The 13,415-nt window shown below is 48.6% G+C and overlaps 1 protein-coding gene across 1 annotated transcript in view; it reads left to right on the top strand.

Moving 5' to 3' along the window:
* CCT4 (chaperonin containing TCP1 subunit 4) overlaps nt 1–13,415 on the top strand; it is a 284,229-nt gene that overhangs the window by 221,226 nt on the left and 49,588 nt on the right. The window contains exon 12 of the mRNA XM_069234201.1: nt 93–327. Within this exon, the coding sequence (XP_069090302.1) occupies nt 93–327 (235 nt within the window). The remainder of the gene's footprint in view (nt 1–92; nt 328–13,415) is intronic.

The raw sequence follows: 13,415 nt of genomic DNA, 5'->3' as shown, positions 1-13,415 counted from the left end.
CCCAAATGTTGTTTTTCTATTTTCATGTGTCATTGTGCAGGAGCTTACAGATTGTTGAACAGTTTTTTCTTCTCTTAATTTATAAATTTCAGAGCTTTAATAGCAGGAGGTGGTGCTCCAGAAACTGAATTGGCCTTGAGATTGAATGAGTATTCTCGCAGTTTGAGTGGCATGGAATCCTACTGTGTACGAGCTTACGCAGACGCACTTGAGGTCATACCATCCACGTTAGCAGAAAATGCTGGACTGAATCCCATTTCTACTGTGACAGATTTGAGAAATCGACATGCACAGGGAGAAAAAACATCAGGCATTAATGTTAGAAAGGTAAGATGTGCTTGCTTTGTATTGATGCTGTCTATTGTTTCGATTTTCCTCAGTATGGGATTTTCTTTTAAATTTATAAACAATAAAATATCTCTGCCTTTGTGTTGGATCCGAGAACAAAGTGAAACAACTGTTTATTTTAATTAGTATTTTTTTTTTAATTCACTTAAATCCTCGGAGATTCGAAAAGTGTCGGACCAGTAGTTTGCTTGCACAAAATCTTAATTCTCCTTCAAGGTAAAATAAAGGGACAGTGACACACACTGGTACAACTTTACTCTGAGAGACTTTTGGCCTTCTAACTTGAAGGTACCAATTTACTCAATTGTCTCGGAGCAAGGTGCAGTGGCAGTTAAGCAGTACATGTGTAGGTCTTTAGAGCAGGTTTCTGCCAAAGCTTTTGTCACTACTCTTCTAAAACTTTTTTATAGCGTGGGTGTCAGACGAGTGAATGTCTCACTTCGTTGTATTGGCTGTTTGCATCATGCCACCTTCTTCAAAATACTTCTGTTGTAGTGCATCCTTTTCAGTATCAGGAAGGAAATATTTGTGGACAGCAGAAGTTATCTTGGAATGAAGGCTTTCACCAGTAAAGTCAACCCAAATAACCAAGAGCTTACTTGAAGTGTAATTTTAAAAGGTCTGTAAAAGTATGTAACAGCAATATAATAATTGTTAGTTCTTATTTTAAAGAAATCATTTTTGTGCCAAAAAAGCCATATAAACTTTATAACATAGTAAATAAATCGTACTACATTTATCTGCATAGGTAGGTCAGTAAGCATTTCTTTCTTATTGTGCTGACTTTGTTTTCAGTCCTAGAAGCTTAGTTCTTTCCATGTACATAGTCTCGGAAATTGAATAACAAAATAGGCAAACTCATGTTTAGAGTGATAACATGTTTCATGTCATTCAGTGTACCCACAGTAAAGTTTTTGCAGTGCTGTCTGATTAAATATTTATCTTTTAAGCCCCCTTCCGGTGGTGTGTCTGCTGTGCTGCTCGGACACAGTGTTTGCTTACGTTTTTAGCTCTATGTCGACTGTTTGTATTTCCTTTTAAACTTTTTTCATTTTCTCCAGAACTTAAGGGTAGTGTAGCAAACACACTCGCCAAATGCAGTTGTTTTTTTTCTGTTACTTAAAAACTACTCATCAGTCCGACAAATCTGTCAGTTTCTGTGTGACAGTTTTCAAAGGATTGTTAGTATGCTGGTGGTCCTGCTCTTGAGCAACCACATACCGGGCTCTGTGAGAACTTTGTTCACAGCTGTTGCTGTGAACAAAGAACATTGGAGTGTCTGTGTCATATTGTGGAAGAGTCTTAATCCTGTGTAGGGTGTTAGTCATGTATTTGTGTGTGTGTGTGTGTCCGCACCCTATCTTAAATTCTTAAGCTGCTGAGTGGGGTTTTGCTATCCATCTTAGGGAATTCACAAGGAAGTATTTGGTGAGGAGCACAAGAGTTGAAGAGTGTAGGAAGTTGGCTCTGTATGTGCTATTTCAAAGTAAGGAATAGCATGCACAGAGTCCAAGGGTTCCCCTTAGAGGTAAAATAGTGGTAAAAATAGATAATACTAATGCTCTATTTTGTGGTAGTGTGGTCGAGCAGTAGGCTTATCCAAGGAGTAGTGTTAAGCATTTGTTGTACATACACATAGACAATAAATGAGGTACACACACTCAGAGACAAATCCAACCAATAGGTTTTTATATAGAAAAATATATTTTCTTAGTTTATTTTAAGAACCACAGGTTCAAATTCTACATGTAATATCTCATTCGAAAGGTATTGCAGGTAAGTACTTTAGGAACTTCAAATCATCAAAATTGCATGTATACTTTTCAAGTTATTGGCAAATAGCTGTTTTAAAAGTGGACACTTAGTGCAATTTTCACAGTTCCTAGGGGAGGTAAGTATTTGTTAGGTTAACCAGGTAAGTAAGGCACTTACAGGGCTTAGTTCTTGGTCCAAGGTAGCCCACCGTTGGGGGTTCAGAGCAACCCCAAAGTCACCACACCAGCAGCTCAGGGCCGGTCAGGTGCAGAGTTCAAAGTGGTGCCCAAAACACATAGGCTAGAATGGAGAGAAGGGGGTGCCCCGGTTCCGGTCTGCTTGCAGGTAAGTACCCGCGTCTTCGGAGGGCAGACCAGGGGGGTTTTGTAGGGCACCGGGGGGGACACAAGCCCACACAGAAATTTCACCCTCAGCAGCGCGGGGGCGGCCGGGTGCAGTGTAGAAACAAGCGTCGGGTTTTCAATGTTAGTCTATGAGAGATCTCGGGATCTCTTCAGCGCTGCAGGCAGGCAAGGGGGGGATTCCTCGGGGAAACCTCCACTTGGGCAAGGGAGAGGGACTCCTGGGGGTCACTTCTCCAGTGAAAGTCCGGTCCTTCAGGTCCTGGGGGCTGCGGGTGCAGGGTCTCTCCTAGGCGTCGGGACTTTAGGTTCAAAGAGTCGCGGTCAGGGGAAGCCTCGGGATTCCCTCTGCAGGCGGCGCTGTGGGGGCTCAGGGGGGACAGGTTTTGGTACTCACAGTATCAGAGTAGTCCTGGGGTCCCTCCTGAGGTGTTGGATCGCCACCAGCCGAGTCGGGGTCGCCGGGTGCAGTGTTGCAAGTCTCACGCTTCTTGCGGGGAGCTTGCAGGGTTCTTTAAAGCTGCTGGAAACAAAGTTGCAGCTTTTCTTGGAGCAGGTCCGCTGTCCTCGGGAGTTTCTTGTCTTTTCGAAGCAGGGGCAGTCCTCAGAGGATGTCGAGGTCGCTGGTCCCTTTGGAAGGCGTCGCTGGAGCAGGATCTTTGGAAGGCAGGAGACAGGCCGGTGAGTTTCTGGAGCCAAGGCAGTTGTCGTCTTCTGGTCTTCCTCTGCAGGGGTTTCAGCTAGGCAGTCCTTCTTCTTGTAGTTGCAGGAATCTGATTTTCTAGGGTTCAGGGTAGCCCTTAAATACTAAATTTAAGGGCGTGTTTAGGTCTGGGGGGTTAGTAGCCAATGGCTACTAGCCCTGAGGGTGGGTACACCCTCTTTGTGCCTCCTCCCAAGGGGAGGGGGTCACAATCCTAACCCTATTGGGGGAATCCTCCATCTGCAAGATGGAGGATTTCTAAAAGTTAGAGTCACTTCAGCTCAGGACACCTTAGGGGCTGTCCTGACTGGCCAGTGACTCCTCCTTGTTTTTCTCATTATTTTCTCCGGCCTTGCCGCCAAAAGTGGGGCCTGGCCGGAGGGGGCGGGCAACTCCACTAGCTGGAGTGTCCTGCTGGGTTGGCACAAAGGAGGTGAGCCTTTGAGGCTCACCGCCAGGTGTGACAATTCCTGCCTGGGGGAGGTGTTAGCATCTCCACCCAGTGCAGGCTTTGTTACTGGCCTCAGAGTGACAAAGGCACTCTCCCCATGGGGCCAGCAACATGTCTCGGTTTGTGGCAGGCTGCTAAAACTAGTCAGCCTACACAGATAGTCGGATAGGTTTCAGGGGGCACCTCTAAGGTGCCCTCTGGGGTGTATTTTACAATAAAATGTACACTGGCATCAGTGTGCATTTATTGTGCTGAGAAGTTTGATACCAAACTTCCCAGTTTTCAGTGTAGCCATTATGGTGCTGTGGAGTTCGTGTTTGACAGACTCCCAGACCATATACTCTTATGGCTACCCTGCACTTACAATGTCTAAGGTTTTGTTTAGACACTGTAGGGGTACCATGCTCATGCACTGGTACCCTCACCTATGGTATAGTGCACCCTGCCTTAGGGCTGTAAGGCCTGCTAGAGGGGTGTCTTACCTATACTGCATAGGCAGTGAGAGGCTGGCATGGCACCCTGAGGGGAGTGCCATGTCGACTTACTCGTTTTGTCCTCACTAGCACACACAAGCTGGCAAGCAGTGTGTCTGTGCTGAGTGAGAGGTCTCCAGGGTGGCATAAGACATGCTGCAGCCCTTAGAGACCTTCCTTGGCATCAGGGCCCTTGGTACTAGAAGTACCAGTTACAAGGGACTTATCTGGATGCCAGGGTCTGCCAATTGTGGATACAAAAGTACAGGTTAGGGAAAGAACACTGGTGCTGGGGCCTGGTTAGCAGGCCTCAGCACACTTTCAATTGTAAACATAGCATCAGCAAAGGCAAAAAGTCAGGGGGCAACCATGCCAAGGAGGCATTTCCTTACACAACCCCCCCCCCAAACGAAAGAGGATGAGACTAACCTTTCCCAAGAGAGTCTTCATTTTCTAAGTGGAAGAACCTGGAAAGGCCATCTGCATTGGCATGGGCAGTCCCAGGTCTGTGTTCCACTATAAAGTCCATTCCCTGTAGGGAGATGGACCACCTCAACAGTTTAGGATTTTCACCTTTCATTTGCATCAGCCATTTGAGAGGTCTGTGGTCAGTTTGAACTAGGAAGTGAGTCCCAAAGAGGTATGGTCTCAGCTTCTTCAGGGACCAAACCACAGCAAAGGCCTCCCTCTCAATGGCACTCCAACGCTGCTCCCTGGGGAGTAACCTCCTGCTAATGAAAGCAACAGGCTGGTCAAGGCCATCATCATTTGTTTGGGACAAAACTGCCCCTATCCCATGTTCAGAGGCATCAGTCTGCACAATGAACTGCTTAGAATAATCTGGAGCTTTTAGAACTGGTGCTGAGCACATTGCCTGTTTCAGGGTGTCAAAGGCCTGTTGGCATTCCACAGTCCAGTTCACTTTCTTGGGCATTTTCTTGGAGGTGAGTTCAGTGAGGGCTGTCACAATGGATCCATATCCCTTCACAAACCTCCTGTAATACCCAGTCAAGCCAAGGAATGCCCTGACTTGAGTCTGGGTTTTTGGAGCTACCCAGTCCAGAATAGTCTGGATCTTGGGTTGGAGTGGCTGAACTTGGCCTCCACCTACAAGGTGGCCCAAGTAAACCACAGTTCCCTGCCCTATCTGGCATTTGGATGCCTTGATAGAGAGGCCTGCAGATTGCAGAGCCTTCAAAACCTTCCTCAGGTGGACCAGGTGATCCTGCCAGGTGGAGCTAAAGACAGCAATATCATCAAGATAAGCTGTGCTAAAGGGCTCCAAGCCAGCAAGGACTTGATTCACCAACCTTTGGAAGGTGGCAGGGGCATTCTTTAAACCAAAGGGCATAACAGTAAACTGATAATGCCCATCAGGTGTGGAGAATGCTGTCTTTTCTTTTGCTCCAGGTGCCATTTTTATTTGCCAGTACCCTGCTGTCAAGTCAAAGGTACTTAGAAATTTGGCAGCACCTAATTTATCAATGAGCTCATCAGCTCTTGGAATTGGATGGGCATCTGTCTTGGTGACAGAATTGAGCCCTCTGTAGTCCACACAAAACCTCATCTCTTTCTTTCCATCTTTGGTGTGAGGTTTGGGGACTAAGACCACTGGGCTAGCCCAGGGGCTGTCAGAGCGCTCAATCACTCCCAATTCCAGCATCTTGTGGACTTCCACCTTGATGCTTTCCTTAACATGGTCAGACTGTCTGAAGATTTTGTTCTTGACAGGCATGCTGTCTCCTGTGTCCACATCATGGGTACACAGGTGTGTCTGACCAGGGGTTAGGGAGAAAAGCTCAGGAAACTGTTGTAGGACTCTCCTACAATCAGCCTGCTGTTGGCCAGAGAGGGTGTCTGAGTAGATCACTCCATCTACTGTGCCATCTTTTGGGTTTGATGACAGAAGATCAGGGAGAGGTTCACTCTCTGCCTCCTGATCCTCATCTGTTACCATCAACAGATTCACATCAGCCCTGTCATGGAAGAGCTTAAGGCGGTTCACATGGATCACCCTCTTGGGGCTCCTGCTTGTGCCCAGGTCCACCAGGTAGGTGACCTGACTCTTCCTTTCTAGTACTGGGTAAGGGCCACTCCATTTGTCCTGGAGTGCCCTGGGAGCCACAGGCTCCAGAACCCAGACTTTCTGCCCTGGTTGGAACTCAACCAGTGCAGCCTTTTGGTCATACCAAAACTTCTGGAGTTGTTGGCTGGCCTCAAGGTTTTTGGTTGCCTTTTCCATGTACTCTGCCATTCTAGAGCGAAGGCCAAGTACATAGTCCACTATGTCCTGTTTAGGCTCATGGAGAGGTCTCTCCCAGCCTTCTTTAACAAGGGCAAGTGGTCCCCTTACAGGATGACCAAACAGAAGTTCAAAGGGTGAGAATCCTACTCCCTTCTGTGGCACCTCTCTGTAAGCGAAAAACAGACATGGCAAGAGGACATCCCATCTCCTTTTGAGCTTTTCTGGGAGCCCCATGATCATGCCTTTTAATGTCTTGTTGAATCTCTCAACCAAGCCATTAGTTTGTGGATGGTAAGGTGTAGTGAATTTATAAGTCACTCCACACTCATTCCACATGTGCTTTAGGTATGCTGACATGAAGTTGGTACCTCTGTCAGACACCACCTCCTTAGGGAAACCCACTCTGGTAAAGATACCAATGAGGGCCTTGGCTACTGCAGGGGCAGTAGTCGACCTAAGGGGAATAGCTTCAGGATACCTGGTAGCATGATCCACTACTACCAGGATATACATATTTCCTGAGGCTGTGGGAGGTTCTAGTGGACCAACTATGTCCACACCCACTCTTTCAAAGGGCACCCCCACCACTGGAAGTGGAATGAGGGGGGCCTTTGGATGCCCACCTGTCTTACCACTGGCTTGACAGGTGGGGCAGGAGAGGCAAAACTCCTTAACCATGTTGGACATATTGGGCCAGTAGAAGTGGTTGACTAACCTCTCCCACGTCTTGGTTTGTCCCAAATGTCCAGCAAGGGGAATGTCATGGGCCAATGTTAGGATGAACTCTCTGAACAGCTGAGGCACTACCACTCTCCTAGTGGCACCAGGTTTGGGGTCTCTGGCCTCAGTGTACAGGAGTCCATCTTCCCAATAGACCCTATGCGTTCCATTTTTCTTGCCTTTGGACTCTTCAGCAGCTTGCTGCCTAAGGCCTTCAAGAGAGGGACAGGTTTCTTGTCCCTTACACAGCTCCTCCCTTGAGGGTCCCCCTGGGCCTAAGAGCTCAACCTGGTAAGGTTCAAGCTCCAAAGGCTCAGTTCCCTCAGAGGGCAGAACTTCTTCCTGAGAAGAGAGGTTCCCTTTCTTTTGCTGTGTTGCAGTTGGTTTCCCAACTGACTTTCCTGTTCTCTTGGTAGGCTGGGCCATTTTTCCAGACTCCAGCTCTACTTTTTCACCCTGTGCCTTGCATTGTGCTCTTGTTTTCACACACACCAGTTCAGGGATACCCAGCATTGCTGCATGGGTTTTTAGTTCTACCTCCGCCCATGCTGAGGACTCCAGGTCATTTCCAAGCAGACAGTCCACTGGGATATTTGAGGAGACCACCACCTGTTTCAGGCCATTGACCCCTCCCCATTCTAAAGTAACCATTGCCATGGGATGTACTTTTCTCTGATTGTCAGCGTTGGTGACTGTGTAAGTTTTTCCAGTCAGGTATTGGCCAGGGGAAACCAGTTTCTCTGTCACCATGGTGACACTGGCACCTGTATCCCTCAGGCCCTCTATTCTAGTCCCATTAATCAAGAGTTGCTGTCTGTATTTTTGCATGTTAGGCGGCCAGACAGCTAGTGTGGCTAAATCCACCCCACCCTCAGAAACTAGAGTAGCTTCAGTGTGGACCCTGATTTGCTCTGGGCACACTGTTGATCCCACTTGGAGACTAGCCATACCAGTGTTACCTGGATGGGAGTTGGGAGTGGAACCTTTCTTGGGACAGGCCTTGTCTCCAGTTTGGTGTCCATGCTGTTTACAGCTATGACACCAGGCCTTTTTGGGATCAAAGTTTTTACCCTTGTACCCATTGTTTTGTGAAGAGGCTCTGGGCCCACCCTCCTGTGCAGGTTTTTGGGGGCCTGTAGAAGACTCTTTACTATTTTTAGTTTTGGTTGTCTCATCACCCTTCCCCTGGGGAGTCTTTGTGACCCCTTTCTTTTGGTCACCCCCTGTTGAAGTCTTGGACACCCTTGTCTTGACCCAATGGTCCGCCTTCTTTCCCAATTCTTGGGGAGAAATTGGTCCTAGGTCTACCAGATGCTGATGCAGTTTATCATTGAAACAATTACTCAATAGGTGTTCTTTCACAAATAAATTGTACAGCCCATCATAATTACTTACACCACTGCCTTGAATCCAACCATCTAGTGTTTTCACTGAGTAGTCTACAAAGTCAACCCAGGTCTGGCTCGAGGATTTTTGAGCCCCCCTGAATCTAATCCTATACTCCTCAGTGGAGAATCCAAAGCCCTCAATCAGGGTACCCTTCATGAGGTCATAAGATTCTGCATCTTGTCCAGAGAGTGTGAGGAGTCTATCCCTACACTTTCCTGTGAACATTTCCCAAAGGAGAGCACCCCAGTGAGATCTGTTCACTTTTCTGGTTACACAAGCCCTCTCAAAAGCTGTGAACCATTTGGTGATGTCATCACCATCTTCATATTTAGTTACAATCCCTTTAGGGATTTTCAACATGTCAGGAGAATCTCTGACCCTATTTATGTTGCTGCCACCATTGATGGGTCCTAGGCCCATCTCTTGTCTTTCCCTCTCTATGGCTAGGATCTGTCTTTCCAAAGCCAATCTTTTGGCCATCCTGGCTAACTGGATGTCCTCTTCACTGGGGCTATCCTCAGTGATTTCAGAGGTGTTGGTCTCTCCTGTGAGGGAACCAGCATCTCTGACTATTATTTGTGGAGTCAGGGTTTGAGGGACCCTGTTCTCCCTAGATAGGACTGGTAGGGGGGAATTGTCCTCCAAGTCACTATCCTCTTCCTCTGAGTTGCCACCCTCAGAGGGGTTGGCCTTTTCAAACTCTGCCAAAAGCTCCTGGAGCTGTATTTTGGTAGGTTTGGGGCCCATTGTTATTTTCTTTATTTTACAGAGTGACCTTAGCTCCCTCATCTTAAGATGGAGGTAAGGTGTGGTGTCGAGTTCCACCACAGTCACATCTGTGCTAGACATTTTGCTTCTAAAAGTTGGAATACTTTTTAAGAATCTACAACTGGTTCTAGAATCTAATTCAAACTTTTACAAACTTTTAAACTCTAAAAGAAATGCTAAACAGGATCTAACACAAGGCCCTAGCAGGTCTTTTAAGAATTTAGAAAACTTTTCAAATTGCAAAAATCAATTTCTAATGACAATTTTGGAATTTGTCGTGTGATCAGGTATTGGCTGAGTAGTCCAGCAAATGCAAAGTCTTGTACCCCACCGCTGATCCACCAATGTAGGAAGTTGGCTCTGTATGTGCTATTTCAAAGTAAGGAATAGCATGCACAGAGTCCAAGGGTTCCCCTTAGAGGTAAAATAGTGGTAAAAATAGATAATACTAATGCTCTATTTTGTGGTAGTGTGGTCGAGCAGTAGGCTTATCCAAGGAGTAGTGTTAAGCATTTGTTGTACATACACATAGACAATAAATGAGGTACACACACTCAGAGACAAATCCAACCAATAGGTTTTTATATAGAAAAATATCTTTTCTTAGTTTATTTTAAGAACCACAGGTTCAAATTCTACATGTAATATCTCATTCGAAAGGTATTGCAGGTAAGTACTTTAGGAACTTCAAATCATCAAAATTGCATGTATACTTTTCAAGTTATTGGCAAATAGCTGTTTTAAAAGTGGACACTTAGTGCAATTTTCACAGTTCCTAGGGGAGGTAAGTATTTGTTAGGTTAACCAGGTAAGTAAGGCACTTACAGGGCTTAGTTCTTGGTCCAAGGTAGCCCACCGTTGGGGGTTCAGAGCAACCCCAAAGTCACCACACCAGCAGCTCAGGGCCGGTCAGGTGCAGAGTTCAAAGTGGTGCCCAAAACACATAGGCTAGGATGGAGAGAAGGGGGTGCCCCGGTTCCGGTCTGCTTGCAGGTAAGTACCCGCGTCTTCGGAGGGCAGACCAGGGGGGTTTTGTAGGGCACCGGGGGGGACACAAGCCCACACAGAAATTTCACCCTCAGCAGCGCGGGGGCGGCCGGGTGCAGTGTAGAAACAAGCGTCGGGTTTTCAATGTTAGTCTATGAGAGATCTCGGGATCTCTTCAGCGCTGCAGGCAGGCAAGGGGGGGATTCCTCGGGGAAACCTCCACTTGGGCAAGGGAGAGGGACTCCTGGGGGTCACTTCTCCAGTGAAAGTCCGGTCCTTCAGGTCCTGGGGGCTGCGGGTGCAGGGTCTCTCCCAGGCGTCGGGACTTTAGGTTCAAAGAGTCGCGGTCAGGGGAAGCCTCGGGATTCCCTCTGCAGGCGGCGCTGTGGGGGCTCAGGGGGGACAGGTTTTGGTACTCACAGTATCAGAGTAGTCCTGGGGTCCCTCCTGAGGTGTTGGATCGCCACCAGCCGAGTCGGGGTCGCCGGGTGCAGTGTTGCAAGTCTCACGCTTCTTGCGGGGAGCTTGCAGGGTTCTTTAAAGCTGCTGGAAACAAAGTTGCAGCTTTTCTTGGAGCAGGTCCGCTGTCCTCGGGAGTTTCTTGTCTTTTCGAAGCCGGGGCAGTCCTCAGAGGATGTTGAGGTCGCTGGTCCCTTTGGAAGGCGTCGCTGGAGCAGGATCTTTGGAAGGCAGGAGACAGGCCGGTGAGTTTCTGGAGCCAAGGCAGTTGTCGTCTTCTGGTCTTCCTCTGCAGGGGTTTCAGCTAGGCAGTCCTTCTTCTTGTAGTTGCAGGAATCTGATTTTCTAGGGTTCAGGGTAGCCCTTAAATACTAAATTTAAGGGCGTGTTTAGGTCTGGGGGGTTAGTAGCCAATGGCTACTAGCCCTGAGGGTGGGTACACCCTCTTTGTGCCTCCTCCCAAGGGGAGGGGGTCACAATCCTAACCCTATTGGGGGAATCCTCCATCTGCAAGATGGTGGATTTCTAAAAGTTAGTCACTTCAGCTCAGGACACCTTAGGGGCTGTCCTGACTGGCCAGTGACTCCTCCTTGTTTTTCTCATTATTTTCTCCGGCCTTGCCGCCAAAAGTGGGGCCTGGCCGGAGGGGGCGGGCAACTCCACTAGCTGGAGTGTCCTGCTGGGTTGGCACAAAGGAGGTGAGCCTTTGAGGCTCACCGCCAGGTGTGACAATTCCTGCCTGGGGGAGGTGTTAGCATCTCCACCCAGTGCAGGCTTTGTTACTGGCCTCAGAGTGACAAAGGCACTCTCCCCATGGGGCCAGCAACATGTCTCGGTTTGTGGCAGGCTGCTAAAACTAGTCAGCCTACACAGATAGTCGGATAGGTTTCAGGGGGCACCTCTAAGGTGCCCTCTGGGGTGTATTTTACAATAAAATGTACACTGGCATCAGTGTGCATTTATTGTGCTGAGAAGTTTGATACCAAACTTCCCAGTTTTCAGTGTAGCCATTATGGTGCTGTGGAGTTCGTGTTTGACAGACTCCCAGACCATATACTCTTATGGCTACCCTGCACTTACAATGTCTAAGGTTTTGTTTAGACACTGTAGGGGTACCATGCTCATGCACTGGTACCCTCACCTATGGTATAGTGCACCCTGCCTTAGGGCTGTAAGGCCTGCTAGAGGGGTGTCTTACCTATACTGCATAGGCAGTGAGAGGCTGGCATGGCACCCTGAGGGGAGTGCCATGTCGACTTACTCGTTTTGTCCTCACTAGCACACACAAGCTGGCAAGCAGTGTGTCTGTGCTGAGTGAGAGGTCTCCAGGGTGGCATAAGACATGCTGCAGCCCTTAGAGACCTTCCTTGGCATCAGGGCCCTTGGTACTAGAAGTACCAGTTACAAGGGACTTATCTGGATGCCAGGGTCTGCCAATTGTGGATACAAAAGTACAGGTTAGGGAAAGAATGCTGGGGCCTGGTTAGCAGGCCTCAGCACACTTTCAATTGTAAACATAGCATCAGCAAAGGCAAAAAGTCAGGGGGCAACCATGCCAAGGAGGCATTTCCTTACACACGAACTCCACAGCACCATAATGGCTACACTGAAAACTGCTCAGCACAATAAATGCACACTGATGCCAGTGTACATTTTATTGTAAAATACACCACAGAGGGCACCTTAGAGGTGCCCCCTGAAACTTAACCGACTGTCTGTGTAGGCTGACTAGTTCCAGCAGCCTGCCACACCAGAGACATGTTGCTGGCCCCATGGGGAGAGTGCCTTTGTCACTCTGAGGCCAGTAACAAAGCCTGCACTGGGTGGAGATGCTAACACCTCCCCCAGGCAGGAGCTGTGACACCTGGCGGTGAGCCTCAAAGGCTCACCCTTTTGTCACAGCCCAGCAGGGCACTCCAGCTTAGTGGAGTTGCCCGCCCCCTCCGGCCACGGCCCCCACTTTTGGCGGCAAGGCTGGTGGGAACAAAGAAAGCAACAAGGAGGAGTCACTGGCCAGTCAGGACAGCCCCTAAGGTGTCCTGAGCTGAAGTGACTCTAACTTTTAGAAATCCTCCATCTTGCAGATGGAGGATTCCCCCAATAGGGTTAGGATTGTGACCCCCTCCCCTTGGGAGGAGGCACAAAGAGGGTGTACCCACCCTCAGGGCTAGTAGCCATTGGCTACTAACCCCCCAGACCTAAACACGCCCTTAAATTTAGTATTTAAGGGCTACCCTGAACCCTAGAAAATTAGATTCCTGCAACTACAAGAAGAAGGACTGCCTAGCTGAAAACCCCTGCAGAGGAAGACCAGAAGACGACAACTGCCTTGGCTCCAGAAACTCACCGGCCTGTCTCCTGCCTTCCAAAGATCCTGCTCCAGCGACGCCTTCCAAAGGGACCAGCGACCTCGACATCCTCTGAGGACTGCCCCGGCTTCGAAAAGACAAGAAACTCCCGAGGACAGCGGACCTGCTCCAAGAAAAGCTGCAACTTTGTTTCCAGCAGCTTTAAAGAACCCTGCAAGCTCCCCGCAAGAAGCGTGAGACTTGCAACACTGCACCCGGCGACCCCGACTCGGCTGGTGGCGATCCAACACCTCAGGAGGGACCCCAGGACTACTCTAAGACTGTGAGTACAAAAACCTGTCCCCCCTGAGCCCCCACAGCACCGCCTGCAGAGGGAATCCCGAGGCTTCCCCTGACCGCGACTCTTTGAATCCTAAGTCCCGACACCTGGGAGAGACCCTGCACCC

Source organism: Pleurodeles waltl, chromosome 5 (genome assembly GCF_031143425.1).
Source record: "Pleurodeles waltl isolate 20211129_DDA chromosome 5, aPleWal1.hap1.20221129, whole genome shotgun sequence".
In the NCBI taxonomy this organism is placed as follows: domain Eukaryota; kingdom Metazoa; phylum Chordata; class Amphibia; order Caudata; family Salamandridae; genus Pleurodeles; species Pleurodeles waltl.
The sequence above is the reverse complement of the archived record's forward strand: the minus strand, read 5'-3'. Positions and strand labels throughout refer to the sequence as shown.